This window comes from Hemiscyllium ocellatum, chromosome 10, assembly GCF_020745735.1.
Source record: "Hemiscyllium ocellatum isolate sHemOce1 chromosome 10, sHemOce1.pat.X.cur, whole genome shotgun sequence".
NCBI classification, from domain to species: Eukaryota; Metazoa; Chordata; class Chondrichthyes; order Orectolobiformes; family Hemiscylliidae; genus Hemiscyllium; species Hemiscyllium ocellatum.
Genome location: NC_083410.1, coordinates 25,434,541 through 25,461,167, shown reverse-complemented (window position 1 = coordinate 25,461,167; position 26,627 = coordinate 25,434,541). Strand labels below are relative to the sequence as shown.

General features: G+C 39.0%; 1 protein-coding gene across 1 annotated transcript in view; it reads right to left on the bottom strand.

The window, feature by feature from the left end:
- The window catches only part of fmn2b (formin 2b), a 451,369-nt gene that overhangs the window by 232,967 nt on the left and 191,775 nt on the right, over positions 1-26,627 (bottom strand). Inside the window, exon 8 of the mRNA XM_060830804.1 lies at positions 11,636-11,723. Coding sequence (XP_060686787.1) covers positions 11,636-11,723 — 88 coding nt within the window. The remainder of the gene's footprint in view (positions 1-11,635; positions 11,724-26,627) is intronic.

Sequence of the window (26,627 nt, the reverse complement as noted above, 5' to 3'; positions counted from 1 at the left end):
AGATATTGGAACAAAGTACTTATAAAGAAATAAAAAAACATGAAAGAGGCAGCAGTTATACTTTGGATAACTTATACATCAGACAGGTTTAAAAAAAAGAAAAAAAAATAAAAGTTCACTTCAGGCATTACCAAGAATCAGGGTATCAGACTGCAGAGACTGAAGTTTCATTAAAAACAGAGGCAATTATGATATGATCCAACTGAGATCTTGGTACTGATGAATTAATACTAAAGTAGATGGCAAGACAGTAGCAGCAGAGCAAGTAAAGAAAAGATAACCATGAAGAATTTTTAAAAAATGAACATTTATTTAAGGACATGTTGAGGAGACCGCATAACCTCAAGATTAGTTATATGGAGCCATATTGAAGAATGAAGAAAACAAAAAAGCAAAAGTGAAATATTACAAATTGTCAGAAGACAAACTTTTAATGCAGAGTTGATAGCACATTTACGTTTTACAAAATGCTATATAATAAAGCTTGACATTTACTAGATACCAGGGTCAACTGCTCACAGGGTCAATAAAAACTGCATTATAGAAATTTGCGTTATAAAATCAACATTCTTACAGGTCACATAGTCTGAGCTAAAAATAACAAATGAGCTAAGAATAAGTGTCATACAGAAGTAACTAAAGATCACCACAACGAAAAGTAGTGATGCACTGTTTTCCATTCTAACTTTAACTCATTTGAAAATACACTTTGGATCAGACTTAAGGAGCCAGTTCAACAATGATGAAAGTTCTTCCAAGAGTCTTAGAACTATATAAATCATGCTTCAAGATTCATGGAGCTTCAGCTCATCATTATGCCAAAACTATTGCCAGCAGCTGTCACATTTATCCTAAGCCTGCAGTGCTATTGGAGAGACAAACCATCCATCAAAAAAAAACAGAGACACAAGACAGATTAAATATCATATCAGTTAGAGTAACATCCAACATTCTTTCAACCAGGAAAAGCAAAGGTAGATTAATACACTGGCCTACTGGGGTCCCAGCCAAACATGGGGCCCCACAGCAACACGCACCATGGGGCACAGAAACTGCTACAACCACTGAACCATCATTTATTTCAAGTGCACTACTGCATGGTAGGATTTGCTTTATTATTAGTGTGGCATGGACCCACTTTTTTTTTAAAACCACATGTGGATTTTAAGTAGGTTTTCTGGGGAAAGGAGAGAGTGAGAGGACCTAGATTACAGCCACAAGACCACTAAAGTGATGTTATTATTTATATCACAATGTACACTTTGTTAGTTTTTGTGAAGTAAAACTTGTGATCTGAACCATGAGAAATTAGCATCAATTTTATGTACATTAGTACACTGGTTTGGTGGCTCAGTAGTTAGCAATGCTGCCTCACAGTGGCAGGGTTGCAGATTCAATGCTAGCCTTGGGTGACCTTATGTGGAGTTTGCACATTCTCCCCGTGTCTGTATGGGTTTCCTGCAGGTGCACTGGTTTCCTCCCACAGACCAAAGATGTGCAGGTTAGGTGGATTGGCCATGTTAAATTGCTCATAATGTGCAGGCTAGGTAGGCTAGCTGTGGGAAATGCAGGGTTATGGTGGTGGGGACGGCTCTGGGTGTGACATTCTTTCGGCTGAATGGCCTATTTCCACACTGTAGAGATTCTATGACTGTAGTGTCATGATCCTTGATGTAGCCCAGACCAATTACTGTGGACCCAATGATGCATTGTTTGCTCACAATGCAGTCAAAGGTGATTACACTCCACCTTCATCCAACTCTCAAAATGTCAATGAGTTTTGAGCACTTCCTCTTCAAAAATTTGGAAAGGTATTTCACAAGGCATTTTAAATGGTTGTAAATTCAGCAACGCTACAAGTTCATATTGATTGACAAGTTCTGCAGTTACTTATTTTTTAAAAAATTGCTGGATGTTCATAACAATGGCAAGATTCCACTTTTTTTATGCCAACAACACTCCCAAGGCTCAGCGGTACTTATAGAACAGCCATACATCATCCAAGTCTGAATCATGCACTCAAGGCACTGGCGGCAGAGATCACAAGAGAGGGAGATGCAGTTCAAATGACTCTTAGAGTTGCTGCAGTGCATTTGTAAATTTCAAGCAGTGCTGAAAGGAGTTGATTATAACTCCAAATGCAGATATAAAATTATACTAATCAAGAAAACTACAGTGTCCTAAATGATATCCAGCTTCAAGTACTGGATGGGCAGAGCCATACCAAATAAGCCATTTGTCCCATTTCCAACTTTAAACTTTGGAGTGAAGAAATTTGAATGGATTAGATGTGCTAGTCTTGGCTGTGTACCTACCTTTCATCTTCGTCTTGCTATGGGTGAATTGATATAGGCGTTCCAGGTCAATTTCTGGCAAATTGTGACAATGATGGTGACGTTCAACAAAATGTGAGAGGAAAAAATAAGTTTCGCTCATTTTAAAGGATGAAAATTATACCAGTAGTTACAACAGCCTTTATGTCTGCAACCCTGTGCAAGTCACTGTATAGGGCAAGGATTCCAACGCAACTGTGAAAAAGTAATCACACAAACAGAAAATACTCTACTGTATAAAGCAATTAATAATTACTCTCCTCTACGCAAAGAGTATGTAATAACAACTCTCAAAAGGAAAACTTAATAGGGATAGGAAACCTGGGTATACATTTGTCTATAATTGCCTTTTCTCAATTCCATAAATTGTTACTGCCTTTGTTTAAATAAAAGGTACTTCTCCAGTCTAGTCCAACCATCCATTCCTACAAGGACTGTATAGCATTTTTACCAGATGAGCAGTGGCAAAGTCTACTGACCAGAAGAAGAACTTATAATTACACAGTACCTATAAGCAAGTTCCATTTACAGGGGTGGTCAAGCAAAACAAAATCTTGATTATTTCATGGGATGAGAGTATTGGCAAGACCAATATTTGTTGCCCATCTTTAACTGCCCGAAAAACAGAATGGCTTGCTAGGACACTTGCGGGGTGGGTGAGTGGGGGAGTTATGGGTCTGAAGTTACATCTAGGCCAGAGTGAGTAAGCACTCCAAGATTTCCTTCTTTAAAAAGGACATGAGTGAACCAGATGGGATTTTACAACAAATTATCATAATCTTCGTTTTGTGGCACCATTACTAAAACTAACATGTATTGAATCAATTTAAATTCCACTAGCTGTCATTGTGAGATTTGAACTAGCTTTACCAGATCGTTTACTGTACTATGTTCTATGTTGTCCCAGGCATCCAGATTATTAGAGATGTGGAGACTGTGCTCCTTGCTCCCCTGAGAGCACAGGCTGGCCAAGGCAGTGGAGAAAACGAGCCGGTGGGGCAAGAGCAAGTAATCCCAGGTTGAGTTCAATGTGGACTAGAGGTGAGGCCTGGTGCAGGCTGGAGGAACAGGCTAGTGTGGTCTACTTGAAGGACTGTAATGCTGTACATTTAGTTTCTTAACTTTTCTAATTTACTCTTAAGATTTTGTAACTAAAGTAGCACCATAAGTGCTTTATATACTTTTCACTGCACTCATGTGCGTATATGTGACAATAAATCCAATTTTAAAATTTGACACCAAACTACAGAGGAAACAAAGTGCTGGTGATTCATGAGGAAGGCAAAGTATATCTGATTAGTACGGATTTACAATGCCACCCCAAGATCAGTAACTAACTGCACTATGAATATAGTTAGGATTACAGAGATATGTTTGCAGAGTGAGCAGGAATGGGAATCAAATCCCCAGGAGTATTAAATTTTTAGGAAAGAGACAAAAAGAGTGAAAAGGAGAGCAGTAGCACTGTCAGTTAAAGAGGATATTAACACAACAGTGAGGATGATATTAGCTCCATTCAAGTGGAATCTCTACAAGTAGAGCTTAGAAGCACTGAAGAGGCAGAAAAAAAGTTGGAGTTATATCTCCCAAATTGTAGTGGTAATATTGAAGGAGGCAGTAAACAGAAAATTAGAGATGCAAGCAATAAGATACAAATAATTATGGGTGGTTTTAATCTGCATATACATTGGCAAATCAAATCAGTAACAATGCTTAAGAGAACAGAATTTTCTTCCCTTTCCACTTTTCAAATGTAAGTTTCATTTTTGTATACAATAGTGTTTCAGTGGCATCCTGACTCCATTGCAAGTTTAAAACCTAGTTATTAAGACGTGAACCCATCCCATGATGACCAATTTTTAATATTTCTTGAAGTTACCATGGCTGGGGGAAGACAATGAATAAAACAGAGAGGAGAGAAAACTCTTTCTGCCAGTCAGAAATGTGGCACAATCAGCTCCAAAAACCAATTAACCAAAATGGAACCCTATCCATTGCTCACAATTAAGTTGGGCAAAAAGAAATAAACCCACTGGTGCTGAAATGTTGTTTGCACAAGTTGTAGATTCACAAGGTTGGGTGAATAAATGCATTAAAAAGGAATCAGAAATATTTTTCAGCATAAACAGACTTAGAGAGGGTTAAAATAGTTCACTTCAAGTCCTTCATGCCGCCTTGCAAAGCCCTTCCAATATATACACAATTAAAATACGTCTGTGTGGTTAACTTGGAAGTTGAATACAAATGTGTTTTTCATTATTACATCCAACAAGAATTCCCCTGGGAGAGCAAGAATTGCTCCATGACAGTCTGTGCTCGAGAAGGATTAGCAAAGGCTGTCTGTAGGTTGCTGATCTCTTCCTCCTTTAACACACTGCTATGTTGGTATTGTTGGGTTATTATTCATGATTAAACACAACCAAATTTGCAATAGTTTCATACTGCATCCCACATACACTCCTGTTTCTGAACACTATTCTATTTTTATTATATGTGCAGGAATGCAGAGAATGGTTAACACTCTGTAATAAGGCAAATGATTAACATTGTTCAGCCCATTGACATCCCTTAGACTTAGGTGAATTTAGAATCTGCACACCTTGAAGAACTTGTTGGAAATTTATTCTAATGTTTTGGTACTTGAGATCATCTATTGAAAGCCTGCAGCAGTTACCTATTAAGTATGGAATAATGGCTATCTGGTACTATCCATGCTAACACAGCCATCTAAAATAGCATTTTGTGGATGACTTTCACAGTAGAACAAGCGTTCAACTTTCCAGATTAGGTGGCTACTTCGGAATTATTGACCCCATCAGCAGCCTCTTATGTACAGCTTTAGTTTTATTCAATGGTTTTGACATAATTTCTTCAGACGTTAGCTGTGGATTGGTGGCTGCATTCTTGACCTTTTATCAAAAGGCTTAGGTTCAAACCCACTCCTGATCTGCCCTCACATGCCACTGTGTGCTGAGGGAGTGCTGCATAACTGAAGATGCTGTCACTCTGTTGAATCCCCTTTGAACTGACATCCCATCTGAGGTGAGCTTAAATAGGGTACAGCAACTAATATTATGAATCACCAATACATTAAAATAGTTAAATTGGGATTTTATTTCATTCCTGTTTATGGGATCTTGTTATGTGTAAATTGGCTGTATTTATTTACGCTAGAACATTTCAAAAAATTGATCAAGACAGTGCAGCTAATTAAGTATGTCAAAGTTATGAAAGGGGCTACGCATAGTTTTGTAAGCAAGAATTCACACACTAATTAATTGTGGAAATCAGTTAAACACACTGGATAAATGATATGAAAAATGGCAACTTGAATTTATAGACAAACATTGGGACAATGAATTTACATGCAAATGCTCGAACTGAACACTAATACAGGAATGCCAGAGTTGATTTCAGCCATAATGATAGAAATATTCAGTGAACCTTTCCAGAGTCTGGAAACATGCTAATTTGACCCCTCAGAAAAGCATTTCTAAGCCCTTCACAAAAGCAAAGGAAAGGCAATTTTGGACGAATATGAAAATATTAGCCTCTTTTTCAGCATTAATCAAACCTCTGTTGCATTTTATAACCAGGAATTGTGAAAGTCTGGTCTACAGATGAAATGGACTCATAATCCAGCGAGGGCATTAGGACTTAAACCAGTCATCATTTTAAAGTTATATTTCGGTCCTCTTCACATACATCTCTAGAAATTTCTAGATTTACACTGGAGAATGTAAATTTCATACTGTTATTACTTGGCCATGTTGTCATTGGTTTTGTACAATTACAGGATTAACCCATGCCCCAAACAACCCACCCTCCCATCTTGGCACCTTCCCCTGCCACCACAGGAATGGCAGAACCTGTGCCCAAACCTCCTCCCTCACCTCTATCCAAGGCCCTAAAGGAGCCTTCCGCATCCAAAGTTTTACTTGCACATCCACCAACATCATTTATTGTTTCCGTTACTCTCGATCCAATCTCCTCTACATTGGGGAGATTGGACACCTCCTAGCAGAGCGCTTTAGGGAACATCTCTGGGACATTCACACCAATCAACCACACCGCCCCGTGACCCAACATTTCAACTCCCCCTCCCATTCAGCAGAGGACATGGAGGTCCTGAGCCTCCTTCACCGCCGTTCCCTCACCACCAGACTCCTAGCGGAAGAACACCTCATCTTCCGCCTTGGAACACTTCAACCCCAGGGCTTCAATGTGGACTTCAACTGTTTCCTCATTTCCCCTTCCCCCACCTCACCCCAGTTCCAAACTTGCAGCTCAGCACTGTCCCCATGACTTGTCCTTCCTGCCTATCTTTCTTTCCACCTATCCACTCCACCCTCCTCTCTGACCTATCACCTTCATCCCCATCCCCACCCCCATTCACCCACTGTTGTCTTTGCTACCTTTCCCCACCTTTGTCCCTGACCAATCACCTCCATCCCCTAAGTGGAACCAGAATTTTAATTTCTAAATTAGAATTAATACAAAGTCTAAGAGAAAGGTAAAAAGAGGCCATTCTTTAAGATTTATTCACCAGGCAATTTGACAGCCCTTCACGTTTCAGGTCTGACCATCTTTGCAAAGTCTTTACTGAGTTCTATCTGAACTACATACATTTGACCAAAGATAAAGGTGAACTTTGTTCTAATAAGCCCCTGCTTTAATCGAGGGAAGAGATAAAAGAGGAGAAGAAAGTTTTTGGCAGGTCCAACAGCACAATTTATAATGAACGTTAGCTCTTTTATATAAAAAAAAGTACTTAACTGCAGTTGCTCTGGCACACTCAAGATGCACTGTGTGCCATTAAAATTTCCTTGATCCAATTCCAGTCGATACACTTTGAAAAATGAGTAGGAAAGAATGAGACAGAATACTGTGTTGAGACGGTACTATGGATGAACAGTGGTCATTAGGATTAGTCTCTCTTTATTCATCCTGAAACAGTGCTCAGGAGCTGCGTGCATTCAAAACATCAAATGGCAAAAGTGCATATAATACAGCCGGATTTTTAACAGGTTTATTTTGGGAGGGTGTTGGGGGAGATGAGGTGCAACAGAATAGATCCCAAGTTTGAAACAACTAAAGTCGACTACTTTTGACCCTGTTTTACAGGTCTGTCAAGCCACAAGGTACATGATCTCAGCTTGGTTTACTGCTCTAGCATGATGCCAGAGTAGAATTACTCCAAACAACAAACACTAGATTGAAAAGGGCACAGAATCCATTCATCATTTGTTCATCAGATCTTGAAAGGGCTGGAAAATTTCAACACATGCTGGGTGTATAAAAGTTTCTGATGCTTCCATGTACGGCTGCGTAATAGAATGCAGTACATTAAGAAGCAAAAGTTACAGATTTTCATGTCAAGTCATTGTTAATATAATTGCACATCATGCAAGCCTTGCAGTGAACGTGTGTCATATGTAGCAGACCCACAGATGTTAGCTTGACTCCTTTCTTCATTTGGTTCTCATTATTGACTCAAACTGACTCGAGTACTTGACTGGGGAAAACGACCATATCATTGTTTTCAGACTTCAGTCTATGACTTAACTGAAATACATCTGCCAGTACAAGAAATACCAAGTACCTCTTGGCGCCAGTGCTGGCGCCGCAATATATGACTAGCACTTGGGATTTTTTTGATTTAAAAAGTTTGGTAACCCCCAGAAATCTATTTCACAGAACTCAGACTGTGACTAAATGTGATTCACAAACATCACTATTAATTCTTTTTAGATGCTTAAGACTTATTGCAAAATATTCACACAGATCAACATATAATATTGACGGGCATACTGGAAAACAGACTAATTGCTGTGAAAGCATTTAAGCCTCAAAACTGTGGCACAATCTCTGCTACACGAAGTCAAGGGACACATTTTGCCACAATGCACCCCTCCGTCGGTCGTCCTTAAGAAATGTTGACTGAAGTTCTCAATGCTGCTGAAGTCATTTTCATCATGTGACAGGCTCAAGTATTAAATTTTAAATCAACAGCTCGCACAACATGCCAGACCAGTTCGAAGAATTTGCAAATCCGCAACATTGCCACTTGGAGGCACATCCCCGAAAGATATACACAAGGCAAATTTAATTTTGTTGTGCCATCTGTCTTTTTTTCTGGGTAGTGTCTGTGAAATATCAACTTAACTCCTATGTTCACTCAGTAAGGGTCAACCAACCACTGCTTGGGTGCATCAACAAGGTGCTGAATGGAAAAATCAAATAATCAAAGGTCATTCCTCTAGTCCACTATGCTGAAAAGTACTTGAGAAATGCAAAACACTGTCACAGCTATGGCATCAGCAAGATTACCGCCATTTTAAGATTGTAGGATGACCGGAGTAAATACTGGTAACAGTAACTCCAAGTTCAATTCCTGTGAAAAAAACCATTCATTGTTCATTTTTGTGGAAACCACTTGCAAAGTAAAGAGTAATCACCACAGAGTTGTGACTTCCCCATAGAATGTGTCCATTGTGTCAGAGTTTATTCATATCAAATACAATGTTTGCTTGTAGCAGGACAACTTAATGCCTATGCAAAGCTCAGCCAGTTTTAAAACTTGACCAGTGTTTGTCGTGCATCAGTAAACTCAAGGAAAAACAATGCATTTCATCAAAAGGAAGAGTACAGCAGAGGAAGCAAACAGACAAGGAACTTCAGTGCTCACTTGACCATCACATGATTGAGAAAACTGGGATGAGCAAGTTGGGTCTTAGCCATGCAAGTCATCCGAGGGTCAACATTTTCATGCATAGCATGGTGCGCGTATGAAATGAGCTGCCAGAGAAAGTGGTGGAGCTAGTACAATTACAACACTTAAAAGGCATCTGAATGAATGTATGAATAGGAATAGTTCAGGCGAATATGCACTAAGTGCTTGCAATTAGGACTAGATTATTTTAGGGTATCTGGTCGGCATGGACGATTGGACCAAAGGGCCAGTTTCTATACTGTACACCTCTGACCATGACTCTAAGAAACTTGAACCAGATGATGAATGTGCATGTATATATCAAAGGAGGTGCTTCATGGAATTCTCCACACACCAAAACTTTTCAATACAAGATCCTCAACTTTGCAGTCAATTCAAAAACATAGGCAGTTTAGCACATGATTAATCTGCACTTCAAGGACATGAAGACACATTGAAGATCTCACCATGAACTAATGAAAATGTCAAGAGATTTGTTTTTTTTTTAAAAAAAAAGTGATGTATACAGCCTAGCTGAATGAAAATTATTGGCAGTTTCTGTTTCTCCAGGCAAGCCTCTGGCTACATACATCTTGTATATCATATGTGTACACATATCCGTAGACATGTAAATCAACACTTATTAAATAAATAAATGCAGTGCCAAATTTGCTAAAACTAGCTGACAAAATAGCAACAAAACAGAATCAATGTATGGTCATCGTGCAATCACAACTGGAAAGGCAGAACTGAAGGATTGGATGAACGTAAATGTAGAGTAAAGCATGAAATTCTGAGCTACATCACTATCTCCTCCCTTTAAAAGTACGGTGAAACGTGATGGCCCTATTGGAACACAAACAACTCCCTCTGACATCCAGCCACTGGTGTGACTCTCACAATAGGATCAACAATTGTGATTTGAGAATCATGGCATTTTTCAAAGCACTGAAGACATCATTTGCAAGTTTTAAATCCAATTTTGAGCCATCCCAGCTGAAAAACAAGTTAAATCAGACCACCAAAGTAAAACAAACAACTGAGAATGTTAGAGATCTGAAAGAAAAACAAAGTACTGGAGTAACCCAGCAGTTCTAGCAGCATATCTGGAGAGGAAGAGAGTTAGAACAGAACAGGCAAAGGGTCACTGGACTCTAAATGTCAACTGATTTTCTCTCCACTGATGCCAACCCTGCTGAGTTTCACCAGCACTTCCTATTTTAGTTTGAAATGAGACCACAACTGTTATCAGACGATATCCTACTTGTGAAGAAACATGCCCTGTCTAATGTTAAAAGATTGTATTACAAATTGATTCATGAATTGAACATGGAGCACATGTTTCACCTCACTGAATGTGACTGACTGCATTGTTAAATTAACTAAGGTTAGAACTGTGTAACTGGAGAAAATGAATGCTCACATTATGCTTAAATGTTTTATTTATACTTTCAGAAGCACTGAAGCACACTATTTCCGATTTACCAAGAAGGGGCAGAATGTTACGTATCGAGAAGTGCATTGTACGCTTTATCCACATAAGGTTGCCATTCAACAGTACCAGAAGAGGGACTCTAGGAAAATAAAAGATTCCATGCTTTAATAGACAAAGTTTTGATTTTGTATGCATCTTGCTGTATCTTACTGTCCCTTCCAAAGAACTTCACAAGAGACTAGTTTGTTTATGTAACACATCAGCTGGCTTCCTTTATTGGTATTTTTAGACAAGTGATAATGATTAAGATATTTAATATATATTGCTAGGTCAACATATTCTGCAATCTTGTTTGAGAACATTTGTAAAGCTTAAATGTAATGTCAATAGTATAATTGACCCTTTTTTTCAAACATAAAATTTATTATTCTTTCATTTGTATATTTGACTTCTCCATCTACAAAGTTGCTGAAGGAGTGGTTTGGTTTGTAATGCACGTTAATTGCTGCAATTACTTCAACTTTCATGATGTAGGAAGTAGCCTGGAGCATTTCACCACCATTCAATGACTCCAGGGGAACGTGAGGAATCATTTTTTGCAGCTGCAAAACTCTGTACATTGATTAAGATGATGTTTACATAAATATGCAAAAAGGTAGTACTTGGCTCGCTTCATCAAGTTTAGCCCAACATACATCAAACAGCTGCCGATCAGTTCAGAAGTGATGAAAACCTTATGAAATATATTCAAACTCACGTTCAAGACACCTGCACCGCCTTTTTCTCTAACAACTTCGTAAATGGTAATTTTAAATCCACATGCAATTCATTTTGAGCACTGAAACTCAACCCTTTCATTTAGGATTTACAGTACAAACCATGTTACATGCTTACTGTTCAGAGGGTAAATTATGAATGACAGAAGTATCAATTCAAGTTACTACTGTTGAGGCTGATCGTGTATGTGCATTCATTACTTGAATGTAAGTTGACACTTATTCCATACCTGCTTATCACACATCCACTTACCTTCAAAGTACCTTACTGAGAACAGCTAAACATCATAATACATTGTGAGCAGCTGTGAATAGATTTTGGAAAATAGTGACAAATAACTTTATGAGAAATTTACCTACAATGACTGAACAAGCTTACCATTCTGGATATCCTTCATTTCCAAGTGAAGACTCGACATTAAAATGCCAACAGCTTGTGACCTTTTGTTGCTCAGAAGTTTCACCACCTACACAGGAAAACATGCATACATCCCGTTATTAGGAAAGAGACCAAATCATAAATGCATATCCTACTTTATTGGAAAAGTAGTGACAGTTTCAGTTTCTGAAAATGTCTTTAGAAGTTTTTAAACTGTCTTTAAACTTTTCTTTTAAAAAGATGGCTTTCATTATCCCTACATAACAGTCCACCTTCACAAATAGAACTAAGAGTACTTTCTGAGAGATCAATCAAGCTGGTATGGGAACCTCTGCAATCTAACATTAATCCATCATCATCTTGAAGGTGAGAAACTAGGTCGGATGAGTTCGGAATGCAATTTTGTTTCGTAAATATATTTATTTGTTTAAACTTTACGAATTTATAAAATTATTGAAAAACAATCAGTGACAAATATCAGTATAATAAAAAGAAAAAAAACACAAGTTACAATACAACTATCTACTAACTACTAACCTATCCTATAATACAAAACAAACCCTAACCCTAACATTGTGCAAAGCAACAAAAAAAAGAAAGAAAAGCAAAAAAACCAAAAAACCCACGAATACAGAACAGCTATGCTCAGCGCAAAGCTCTCAAACAAAGGAATGGGAGTATTGTATATATACACTCAGGAGAATCCCTCCAGGGCCCAGGGCTTGACAAATCTAACCATCCTGGTTAAACAAACACCCTAGTTAAGATAACTGACAAATCGAAATCCAAATTACTAAAGTAGGGCTGCCATGTTTTATAAAAATGGTCTGTTGTGTGGTGCACCATGTTTGTAAAAAAAAGTCCAAAGGAATGTGCTCCATAATTAATTTCTGCCCTGAATGCAATTTTAATGTTATTCTTTCCATGATCAAAATGAGGTGAGCTTTCCTCCACAATTCTGCTTATATTAGGAACTGGTAAGCAGATATACTTTAACTTTTGAGACCTGTTCCAATCAGTGTATTGAATGTCACTATCAACCAGAACTAAGGGTTTCCAAGGATTATTTGTGAATTATATTTGATCAGACCCATCCTATTTTATATTTGATCCACAAGTTGGCAAAAGAGTCAATAACGTTTGAGAGGAATGCAGATAAAGGTCAGGGAACACGCCGTCTTGGGTCATTATGCAATTCTTTAAAAGTGAGCACAGAAAAATAAGGCCAATGAACGTGCCAATAGAAGTTTGGGTTTCAATAACAGTCAAACAGTAATCATAAAAGTTGAACAAGACAGTGGTTAGCCACAGTCAAAATATCATGTGCAGTTTTGGGCACAATATTACGGGAAAAAAACCCACTAAAGCCAGAAATCTTACAGGATAGATTCACCAATATGTTGCCAGGAATGGGAAATTACTTTTAAAAGGGAGACACTTAGGAAATTGGCACTATTTTTGTTGCTGCAGACTGCTGGAGAGGGGATCTGAGAGAGATTTTGTGAAAAGAAACAACATGGAAATAAGGGGCCTCAAGCTTAGAAAAGAAAGCAAAAGATCCTTTTTGACAAATAAGCTCCTTCTTTTGCTTGCTTAAGTTTCAAGTGCGGAAATTGCTTGGGAGACAATTTGCTTTGCAATTCAGTCAACAACGGATCCTGGAATAGGACTGGAATCTTGCCTACTTACAAGTTTCAGAATTGAATTTTATACATTGTACAATATTGTTTCAATTTCAAAGCTATTTTTGTAGCTTGTGGTTAGGCATTTCAGGTTGAGACAAGAACAGTTTATCTAATTTATCTAATTAAACAGTGTTTTGATGTGCGAAGCAGCAGATTGGTATAAACTGTTGTGCAACATCACAGCATACATCAGCAGCAGCACTTGTGGCACTGGTACTGAAAATGTAAACACCTCCATCTTAGATAAACAAGTCCATTAATGCTAAAACCTTCTTGGTTTAACAGTTGGATTTAGTGTAGTGTATCGCCCCCTACTCAGCTCTAGTTTCTATAGAACATCCCCACTGAAGCGCTCAGATCTGCTACATGGCTCTTCCTCAATGAAGTTCCTGTAACATCTTGACATTACACCAATCTTTCATTGGTTATTCATATCAGTCTCAAATGATTACAGCACAGGTGGAAACAATTCAGTCCACTGGCTCACTGGCAGTTTACATCACTGCCAACTCCACCCCCCCCCCCCCAACTTCTCCCAAAGAACTCCACGTTTTCCCCTTCCAATTTCCTCTGAAAGACCTCAACAGACTCTGCCCTCACCACACTCTTGGATAGTTCAGTCCAGATCCCAACAACTGACTGGGCAAACATATTTATTAGCTCACGTCATCATTACTTTGTTTAAAAACCTCCATTTACTTCAAATTCACGCTCTCAGATTTGCAATACTTTCACCAATGGAAACATTTTCTTCTTAATTGCTCTGTTCAACACCACATGATTTGGGGTACGTCTCTCAAACCTCAATCTTCGCTACAGAACCGCCCCAACTCTTCAATCTATTTCCTATTACTAAAGGTTCTTTATCCCTGTAATCATTCTCATGGATCTCACCTGCACATTCTCTCGGGTTTAAGTACCACTTCAGAAATGAGGCACTTGAACTGTAAACTATATTCTCGTCAAAGTCAAACCAGAATTTATACAAATTTAGCCTAACTGCCTTGCTTTTGCACCTGTTCCTATTAATAAATCCTAGAATGCTTTACGTAGTATTAATCATTCCAGAAGATTGCCTAACACTTTGCGCCTTACAAACTTTACTTTGCTCCTGCGCATTTGACTATTTATGTTATGTTGTCTCTATATTTTCCTTACCTCAATGCGTTCACTTCACATTTCTCACAATTAAATTTCATTTCCCACTTGCCTAGGCAGTCCACTAACCAGCCTGTCATTTTCACACACACTCCCTCACAGCCCACCATAACTTTGTAATTAAGTTTTAAACTTCCGCAGGTTCTGTATTTTCATTTTTAAAAAATATCCATTCATAGAATGCTGACTCTACTGGCTCATGGTGCTACTGATACTGAGCTGCCTATTTGAAGTGCTGCAGTCCATTTGGTGTGGGCACACCTTAGGGAGTGAGCTCCATGATTTAGACCAGGTGACACTGAGGAGTGGTGATGGATTTTCAAGTCAGGATGGTGGGCAGAACTTACAGATGATGGAACTACTGCCCTTGGACTTCTGGAATGTAGTAATCATGGTTTTGGAAACTGCTGTCTAAAGAACCCTCATGAATTTCTTATGTGCACCATACAAATGTAGTTTGTTAATACATAACCAGGAAGGGTAGGAGTCCGAAATGCTACCCTCTGGAGACAGAGTAAGCTTTCCTCCAATCAAAAAAAAAACCTGTGAACTGCTATTAGTCATAGAGTCACAGTCAATCTGCCAATTTTGTAACTATGTAGCTGGTGCCCTTTTTATTCCACAATCTCCAACTTTAGTCTTTAGAATGGTGCTCCTACTTCCTTAGGTTAACTTTTTAAAAATAGCTTTTAAAATACATGCACATATTCAATCGCAGCTAGTGAAACTACAACGATGTGAGGCTACCCTGCACAATTAGGATTACTGATTTTGTATTGTAAACTCGGTTTTGACTTTTAGCAGATGAAAAATCTCTATGCGGTTTCAAAACTTTAGCATTCAATTGGAAGTCACAAATAATTTAATAGTTGAAAGAATCGTTACTTTAACGTGTGAAGCTTTCTATCAAATTTGCAATGTTTCAGCTTAAAGCAAATAAGCTTGTGTAGCATTAAAGAAACTCTCGAGCAGACAGATGTATTTAAGCCCTTTAAAATTTATTCACTTGTACTTAGAAAGCAAGGCTTGATTAATTGACAGGTCTAGCAATTCATTTATTGTACCACTCTAAAAAAACCTTTCATCAGATTTGTTTTAATGGCATGATTTGGCTCAAGTTTCCTCAGACCTGATAAAAATCTGTAACAGCCATCAGGCACTAATAACTGAAATATTAGCTACCTAAGGTAGAAGATTATTGACAAGTAGTCCGAAGCTTGAGATTTCTACAAGCATTTTTACAAAGGCTGGCAGGGAACAAAGGTTTTTCTTAACTACAATAATGTCATTCCTTTGATACACCCATTTTGTCAAATAATTTTAAAAGTCTCAACTGGCTTTCACCATTCCATTCGACAGTTAGCAAAGGAAAAAAGATAGATTCCAACTTGATAAGGGATACTCTACCTCAACACAAAAGAAATGCAAATAATGCCACATACTTTAAACATTCTTTCAACTTTGTATAAATATTAACTAAGAATCAGTCAAGTTGGCAGCCAATGTATTATATTGCAGCCTCATTAATAGGCTTGATTCATCCAAAATATAATCAGAACCATCTGGCTGCTCTATGTAATCAAGGACAAATAAAAATCGAATATCGCTCCAACACGACCACTTGGCGACATGGATTAAGTATGTGGAAGAACGAACTGGATCAGACATCTTGAGTGACAACTCTAAATATCTACCATTTCCATGTAAACATCTTGCAGCAAACACAAAGGCCATGTAACATTACAGGAGAAAGTGAGGACTGCAGGTGCTGGAGATCAGAGCTGAAAATGTGTTGCTGGAAAAGCGCAGCAGGTCAGGCAGCATCCGAGGAGCAGGAGAATCGACGTTTCGTGCATGAGCCCTTCTTCAGGAACATTACAATATAAATCATGACTTCTGTCCATGAAAATACTCATTCCTAACATTTTCAATTTCTGCATCATTTCTTTTGATCTCAGCCCGATCAGATCAGCACAAAGTGGTAGCATGGCATACAATAGGAAGTAGCCCAATACTTTATTTTTGTCCTAGTTTTAAAAAAAAAAGTATTTTAAGGACAAATATCAAGCTAAAACTCAAAAGATTTATTTCTCCCTTCATCATTAAATCATCAAAAGTCAGTTCCATAGTAACAAGTCAATAGCAGAAACAATACTTCCCTCAGTCAAATTTTATTCTTCAAAACAAACGTACCATCCATTCCAAACAAGTGAAATCATATTGTCTGACTACATTGAATCATGTGTTTCAAACTTTCACTCTCGCTTTTGTTAGATGAATCAATGAAGATACTGATTCTGGTTTCATCTATTCTGAAAAGGTGAGAAAGGATACTCGATTGTCTTGCTCTCACATTTTCTCATTCCGAAATTGCATTTTGTTGCAAAATCCTGCTTATCCCCACAATATTCTAGTCCTAGATTACTTCTGTCATCTCCCTAATATGTTTAGCATGGTCTCTCAGCTACATACAAAACGTTACACCCACATTCACTGTATTTTGCAAATTAATTCAAACTGTTGTTTTTGGTGTTCTCATTTAGGATCTTTTTGCTGATGACAAACAATATGGCTCAGAAAATTGGGTGAGGACAAAAAAAAACAAGTCAAATGTTCTGTGTTTTTGTGGCAGGACTCCCAAGTTCAATTTTGGCACATTAAGAAAATTTCAGTATCAACTTGCCAGTTCCATGTTATGTTCTCTCACTACACCCTGGACTGTAACTTGTTTTTAAAATAATTTTGCCTTTTATTCCAACCCCCTCCCCCCAGTGGTCAGCCATTCACCAAGTACACATGTCTCCAGGATCTTTGCTCTAAAGGTGAGCTACATTTAAGCAGATTGCGATGAAGATTTGTGACGTTAATTTCATTGTTTGGCAGTTTAGTGTCTGAAGTGAAGTGGACAGAACCATACATAACTTCAAGCAGGATTTGTATTGCTATCTTGTGTTAGAAGTGGAGACATAGTTTTAGTTCCATTTTAAATTTGCAATAACAGCAATGCCTGAAGTTCACTGATGCATGTATTTGTGTTGAGGATTCAGAAGTTTACAGTAGAGTTAAGGTGAACATTTCAGTTCATTAAGAAATATGCACAGATGAGATAGAACACTGCCATTGCCTTGTGAGAGGAGGTCAGTAGCATAAAAATACAAAGCCACTAAGAATGACAGGCAGCATGTGCAGGATCAGTGAGGCCCGAAAAGGTGCTGTTAGTTTAAAGGTCTACAAACATAGTCAAGGCCAGACAAAGATTCTGGAGTGCTTTCAACAAAATTCCACAGTCAAAAAACTGTTAGGAGCTGAGCAAATGCAAACTGCATGTCTGGAAAGTGCTTAGATATCACTTACAAGCAAGTTTCAGAGACCTATTACAGTCATGCCAACTGATCAAGGAACGTTAAAGTGGCGTGGGTGACCCTTCACTGAGATTTGAGTAATGGTAAACTATTTTACTTTCTTCAACAACCTTAATCTTAATTTCTGTAATAAAACAGTTTCAAATAGCTCTCGTGTAGTGTTAGATAGGTTGTTGTTTTTCTTTTACGTGCAATAGGCTTATAAACTTCCATCAAAATTATATTAGCGGCTTCTTGTGAATATGTTCAGTGACTGACTATCATAAAAAACAAAAGAATAAAAAACGTATTTGTCTACCAAGCTAAGGTTCACTCTGCTATTTGATTTGCCCAGTATGACTGTTGATTGGGATTTTAAAATTCAAGTTTTATTTTTCCTCAATCCATAAAATTCTTCCAATATTCCTTCATTTATAATGCTTAACATGCCTAAATCTGCATGGCTGGATTATAATTCTCTAATAGTCACCAAGCCACATTGTGGGATATTATATTCAAGGGAGAGAAAATACATTCAACAAAGAGCTGAATTTTATAGGGTTTGGGGGAGAAACATATTTGATTTCCGAAAGAAAGGAGACCAGAATTGCACGCAATATTCCAAAAGTGACCTAACGTCCTGTAATGCTGCAACATGACCTCCAAACTCTTGTACTCAATGCTCTGACCAATAAAGGAATGCATACCAAATTTGTGCGATGATTTGTAGCTCGGGTGCTTCTTGTAGTGGTTCTGTTCGCCGAGCTGGAAGTTTTTGCTGCAAACGTTTCGTCCCCTGGCTAGGAGACATCATCAGTGCTGTGGAGCCTCCTGCGAAGCGCTTCTTTGATGTTTCTTCCGGCATTTATAGTGGTCTGTCCTTGCCGCTTCCGGGTGTCAGTTTCAGCTGTCCGCTGTAGTGATTGGTATATTGGGTCCAGATCGATGTGTCTGTTGATGGAATTTGTGGATGAATGCCATGCCTCTAGGAATTCCCTGGCTGTTCTCTGTCTGGCTTGCCCTATGATAGTAGCGTTTTCCCAGTCGAATTCATGTTGCTTGTTATCTGAGTGTGTGGCTACTAGGGATAGTTGGTCGTGTCGTTTCGTGGCTAGTTGGTGTTCATGTATGCGGATTGTTAGCTGTCTTCCTGTTTGTCCTATATAGTGTTTTGTGCAGTCCTTGCATGGTATTTTATAAACTACATTAGTTTTGGTCATGTTGGGTATTGGCTCCTTTGTTCTAGTAAGTTGTTGTCTGAGCGTGGCTGTTGGTTTGTGTGCCGTTATGAGTCCTAAGGGTCGCAGTAGTCTGGCTGTCAGTTCTGAGACACTCCTGATGTATGGTAGTGTGGCTAGTCCTTTTGGTTGTGGCATGTCCTCGTTCCGTGGTCTATCTCTTAGGCATCTGTTGATAAAGTTGCGCGGGTATCCGTTTTTGGCGAATACCTTGTATAGGTGCTCCTCTTCCTCTTTTCGCAGTTCTGGTGTACTGCAGTGTGTTGTAGCTCTTTTGAATAGTGTCCTGATGCAGCTTCGTTTGTGTGTGTTGGGGTGGTTACTTTCATAGTTTAGGACTTGGTCTGTGTGTGTTGTTTTCCTGTGTACCCTTGTGGTGAATTCTCCGTTCGGTGTTCTCTGTACTATCACGTCTAGGAATGGGAGTTGGCTATCCATACCAAATGCCTTCTTCACTATTCTATCAACTTGTGACTCTACTTTCAAGGAACTATGAACCTGCACTCCAAGGTCTCTTTGCTCAGCAACATTCCCTATCACCTTACCATTAAGTGTACCAGTCCTGCTGAGATTTGCTTGTACAAAATGCAGCACCTCACATTTATCTAAGTTAAAACCCATCTGTTGCTACTCAGCCCATTTGATCAAGATCCCATTGTACTCTGAGGTAACCTTCTTCACTGTCCATTATACTTCCAATTTTGGTGCCACTCAAACTTACAACTATACCTCCTATGTTCACATCAGAAAAGATTTACAAGGATGTTGCCAGTGTTGGAAGAACTGAGCTAAAGGGAGAGACTGATCAGGCTGGTGCTGTTCTCTCTGGAACATCAACGGCTGAGAGGTGACCTCATACAGGTTTGTAAAATCATGAGGGGCACGGTTGGATAAACAGACAAGGTCTTTTCCCTGGGGTGGTGGAGTCAAAACTAGAGGGCATAGGTTCAGGGTGAGAGGGGAAATATATAAAAGGGACCTAAGGGGCAACTTTTTCACGCAGAGGGTGGTGCATGTATGGAATAAGCTGCCAAAGGAAGTAGTGGAGCCTGGTACAATTGCAACATTTAAAAGGCATCTGGATGGGTATAAATAGGAAGGGCTTAGAAGGACATGGGCCAAGTGCTGGCAAATGGGACTAGATTAGGTTAGGATATCTGGTCGGCAAGGACGAGTTGGACCGAAGAGTCTGTTTTCGTGCTGTACGTCTATGACTCTAACTAACAAATCAGTAATTCTCATCTTCAGCTGTGGCACTCTTGTAATGGATGAGAGAGCTCGCTGATATTCAGAGTTCCATTTACTGTGCCATTTCGTGGTTACACAGCCAGATGCATAATGGATAACTGTTTCATTTTACTTGAACAGTAACCACCAGATTATCACAATCAGCCACATTTCTCATCTCAGATCACGGAAGGCTCCAAATGGAAAAGCATTCCAACGTTTAATCAAGGTTCATTGTATTCATTTGGACAGAACTGCTGGCAGTTACATAGGCTATTAGACATTGAAGGCATGGGAACTGGCTCTGATCCTGCCCCAATGTGGCATTTAGTCCACAGCAATGGTTCACAGGATACTCAACAGGATCATGAGGACTGGCCAATTCTTTTCTTTGTGACCGGTATTGCTTCAAGTGCCACGGGGTTCCATCCAAAATAGGGCCATGCAACAAAAAGAAAACTATGAATCCGTTGTATTCTCACAGGCCATGGTCATTCTGGTGACAGTCAGGACAGATTGGATACGGTCCTCAATACTAAAACACAGACTCACTTCCTTTGTCAGGAAAATTGTTGTTTGGCGCAAAATAAGATGAAGAATTCCAGTCACTTTAAATTCACCAAAAGGTACTGAAATCTCAATTAGTACCATCTAAGTCCGGTAGCCCTTCAGCGGCCTGAATGGAAGGGGTGTCATATTATTGTAAGTGTAACTAAGAATTTAAAAGGTCAAGTATAACTCAAATACAATATATTAGGTCATTAATGGATGGAGCTATACTCCCTGATTGATTTTTCCAACTATATCAGACGTGAGAAAGCAGTCGATGGGGGTGGCTATACAAATTGGATGAGATACCATTTTGTAATCCAGATGGCTTCATTTTCCCTAGACTTTCACAGAATAGAACATTGACTGGAACACAGAAAATTCAGCCAACTCACCACATCACTCATTCTGTGCCCCCTGCCCAAGATTAATTTATGTCTCATTGCATTTTGGCTTTGTAAAAATTATTTTTCTCCTCCACTTTGAACATGCAGCTACACTTCAAAAACCACTTCATAATCTCAGTTTCACTGAACGTCTTTCCATATTCTGAGTTTACTCAAGCCAACATTAGTCCCCACAGGATACCCCTAATTTCCACTGCAAATCAAAATAAATTGGTAATTCAAATGCCAGAACAATCTGTTTAATCATTGAACACCAATACTCATCAGTAAACACACACGCTTAATTTATTCTTGATTAGGTAAGTCAACAACGTTTTAGGCAGATAATATATTACAGATGCTCAAGCGCTAATATATCCCCAAAATAAATCTCTCCACAGTAAGACAACTTAAATGCAAAATTTGGTGTCATTGAGAACAAAGCAGATTCATTTATAAAGAACAGATATTTCCTTAACAGTAGGCAAGAAAGGTTGGCTAACCAGTTCTTTCCCACAACCAATCTCACCCAAACCTCAAATTTTTCTTTCTCCTTTCATGACACTGTAAAGATACCAACTCACGCTGGGAGGACGCCCATGCATGGCAGTCACCTTCTGACACACCTTACTCAAATTGGAACTCAGGTAAATCTTAACTAGGAAATGCTGATGGGTTACTCAATTACATTAGCAACCATGGCTCCACATGTATTTCATGCAGTAGTCAGTCAGTAGTGGTCAGAAGCAGAACGCCCAGCCAATATTTCTCTCCTAGCTCAAAAAGTAGCAATAGCGGTTATATGACCAGTGTATACTGCTACTCAGTTCTGTAAACTCCTTATACCATTGCACAATAGAATATAAGGAGGATTTGCTGTCACCATCTTTTCAGTTTAGGACATTCCTGGTCTAACGTGGTCAAGGAAAACTACTACATGCTCTTAAACCAGATGCAGTCTATTTCATGTTAGCAACTAAATAAACGTTACACTAAAATGACAGAGATTGTTACAGAGGCGAATTTGACATTTGTTCTGACTTAAGATGTTACTCTGTTCTTCTAAGCCCACACATCATCGCAGTAGGTGCTGCCTAAGGCACTTCCCAACATTAACTCTTTCAAACTATTAGACCCTTATAAATCAATATCCTCATCAACCCAGCACAGAATAGAGGTCAAACTGTGTCTACTTCTTACAGTCAGAAAAATGCTTTTACAACAGACTGGAAAACACACAAATGTAACATGTGGCAAGTTTAAGTTTGGATTGTGACACCAACGTTCAGTCAACGAGTCTCAATAGCAAGGCAGAGAACAAGATGTAATATTTCAAATTGGGTAAAAGATCTGACTAGACAGCATCATTTAGATTTCAGTTGAATGACATATCTATACCTCACCTGATGTTCTTGGCCACATGTACAAATAATGGCAAGCGTCATTAACACCTCCTTGTTATTCAGACAGGAAAATCTGGGCTATACCTCATTTGAGACATTATAGTAACAAAAATTAACAACTCTGCATTAATTAACCGAAAACTTCCACAACTGTATATCAGAATTTGTCAACTGCACAAGCACATGCAAATTTGTTTATCTGCTTCAAATAGGAGATAATGCTAAGTTTTGTTTTCAAGCTAAATCTTTGTTCTTCAAGGTGATCATGATTCTACATCAAAACAGCTCAATATGTGGAGCTGTTTACTTGAAGGCACATAGTGACTGTAACCAGAGCCATCTGGATGCAACGTTCCAACAGGGGCATTCCTCAAAACATGAAGATGTAACTATTATCTGAAGTTCTGCTGGAATGTGTTTTGAGATTATTGGGCTCCTGCTGATAGAACAACCCACTGAGAGATCATATTTAACAGTCCAATGTATCAACATGGCTCACGGTAACATTCCATCACAATGGAAAACCAATTTACCTCCAGCACCTTTAGGCATCAATCCACCATTTATGTGGGAAGGAAATTGCTGCTGATAGGATTTCTTAATCTCATTCATATTTATCATGTGATTTGGAATGTATGGAATCCTGCAAATTTAAAGCAGTCGCACAACCAGTGATATTCAGGATTTCTAAGCAGATGACTGATAAATAACTCAGAATGGAAATATTTGCCTCAGCTCTTCTCAGATCGATATTACAAATTTCTTTCTTCCTTCCAGTTTTAACATCAATTCAGAAAGTAAATCTTGGTTCTACACACCCCTCCAATTAAAAGATCAATTTATGTTGTACATATAACTAATTTGCCCACTACCACTTTTCCTTCAAGAATTTCCAATAGCTGTCATTTGGTGATGATCCTCTTATTCTCCTCAGGATGATAGATCACCATTCATCCAACTTCCCAGTGTGCGAAAATAATGGAACTCTATGACAATTTCTGGAGAGCTGAGTAATTCCATTTGCACACAAATACGTACAGGATGCGAGAAATTCTCCTTCACCATAAAGCAGCTTTTCACTTAGTTACTGCATTGGACCAGATCCAATTTACTCAGGTTAGTCCGCCTCTTAAATTACATCCAACGAGCTGAGAACTAGCTCACAGCTTATTACTGTGACTGTGTGTTGTAGTGGTGTGTCCCCTCCCTGTAGACCAGGAAGTCTGCACTCTCTGGTCCCCAGCTGCTCCCCACCTGTGTAATAACATCGCTGAATAGGTCAATTACAACGTACATTCACAGTTCATAGCCCTGATTAAGCTGTGGCCAATTCTTACTATAAGTCAATCCTTCGGCAATGATGGCCTGCTCAAATGCAGATGGCCTGCACGAAGCTTAGAATTAGGAGAAGTTCGTAGAATTATACATACCTTTCTGTTACCACGCCAGAGAAAGGGTGCACTTGAAATCTGCCTCAATTTCTTTTTTTCTTAAAAAATCCACACCAAAATTCATTCAATGAATTCCATTCAACAAAAAGAACATTATCACAATGGTCAAATTTACTAAAAGCTTCCTTTAACCTTCAAAATAATCATACAACAGACACACTTGACTGTGGGAACACCAAAGCCTAACTTGGCAGTCAAAAGGACTACGGCAGTAGGGTCAAAAGTTAAATAGTAACCCTTGCTAACACATTCTACTTGTAAAATGCAAGTTCTTTGGCAAATTAACAAATTGACTCTTATGTCCATTCCAATCAGGGAATTAACGTCCATTCAAGGCACAGAAACATGATCTGCAAACTAACTGGTCAGTGTGGGATAAAACCAAAGTGTTGGAACAACTTCAGCTGGTCTAGCAGCGTGTACACAGAAAGAGAGTTTTAGAGTCACAGAGATGTACAGCAATGTTAATGCTTGGAGTCCAACATGGCTATTCTGCGAAACCCCTGAGGTCAGTATATTATAAATGCTCCACACGAGCTTAACTATTATATTTCATTGCTTTTGAGCAGGACCTGTAATTAGAAACAGACTGAAAGAGAGGTTTTACCAATATTACAAGGCAATCATACTCTGGCTCCAAAGCAATGTGCAAATCCTACAGCTAGCTTTCTCTCACCATTGAACTGACAACAAGGAGCCGAGAGGCCTATGCTAGCAATCCAATGACTGCGTATTCAAATCTCACCAGAGACAAAGTATCCTAACTTGCCCTTCATCCTGGCAGACAATATATTGCTGCAAACATCTAGCATACTTGAAAAGCATTTGGTTTTATTGGTTTAATTGTTGAAGTTATTAAAATGTAAGAGATCAAACCCAAATACCACTCTGGGAGCTTCATTCGGTAGAAGATGCCAGGTAACCCCACCCAGCTTCTCAAGGTGAGAAGCAAAACTGGTTAAGAAACACACACTGCTCAGCTTTGGTCATGTTATAAAAAAGCTTCGAGAATGGTTAAAACTTAATCCCAATAGATGCTTTTCTGGTCAGCGGTGTGAAAGAAAACAGTCACTTGCATGTCAATTTTAACTCTCCTTCCTTGAAATTCTCTCTCATAGTATAATTAAATGTTATACTTGGAAAGGATATAGAAAATATACAATGTGGGGAAATAGATGGTGACCTCTTGAAAAGTGTCATTGTTAGAGAAGAGGGTACTGGAGGTCTTCAAACACGTAAAAGTGGATAAATTCCCAGACCCTACAACTCTGTGGGAAGCTAAGGAAGCGATTGCTGGGCCCCTTGAGATATTTGTATCATCAAGAGTCACAGATGAGGTGCCGGAAAACGGGAGGTTTGTTAACATGCTGTCACTATTTAAGAAAAGTGGTGACGAAAAGCCAACGAATTATAGACCGGTGAGCCTGACATCAGTAGCGGGCAAGTTGTTGGGAGGGAATCCTGAGCAATAGGATTTATATGTATTTGGAAAGGCAAGGACTGATCAGGGGTAGTTAGCATAGCTTTGTGCGTGGGAAATCATGTTTCACAAATTTTTGATTGAGTTTTATGACGTGATCTACATGGACTTCAGTAAGGTGTTCGACAAGATTCCTCATGGTAGACTGTTAGCAAGGTTAGATCTCACGGAATACTGGGAGAACTAGCTATTTAGATACAGAACTGACTCAAAGGTAGAAAGACAGAGAGTGGTGGTGGAGTGTTGCTTTTCAGACTGGAGGCCTTGACCAGTGGTGTCCCACAAGGATCACTGCTGGGTCCTCTACTTTTTGTCATTCATATAAATGATTTGGACGTGAACAAAGGAGAAATAGTTGGTTTACAGATGGGCAGCAAAGAAGGTTACCTCGGTTTGCAATGGAATCTTGATCAGATGGGCCAATGGGCCTAGGAGTGGCAGATGGAATTTAATTTAGATAAACAGGTGGTGGTGCATTTTGGAAAAGCAAATCAGAGCAGGACCAATAGTGTAAGGTCCTAGGGACTGTTGCTGAACAAAGACCTTGGAGTGCAGGTTAACAGTTCCTTGAAAGTGGAGTCACAGGTATATAGGATAGTGAAGCAGGTGTTTGGTATCCGTTCCTTTACTAGTCAGAGCATTGAGTCTAGGAGTTGGGATGTTATGTTGCAGCTGTACAGGATATTGGTTCGGCCACTTTTGGAATATTGTGTGCAATTCTAGTCTCCTTCCTATTGGAAGGATGTTGTGAAACTTGTAAGGGTTCAGGCAAGATTTACAAGAATGTTGCTCGAGTTGGAGGATTTGAGCTATAGAAACACAGAATCCCTACAGTGTGGGAACAGACCCTTCAGCCTAACAAGTCCACACCGACCCTCCAAACTCAGTTCCCTATCCTATTGCTCTACATTTACCCCTCAGTAATGCACCTATACATTCCTGAACACTATGGGCAATTTACAATGGCCAATTCACCTATTCTGCACATCTTTGGACTGTGGGAGGAAACACACACAGACATGGAGAGAATGTGCAAACTCCACACAGACAGTCGCCTGAGGCTGGAATCAAACC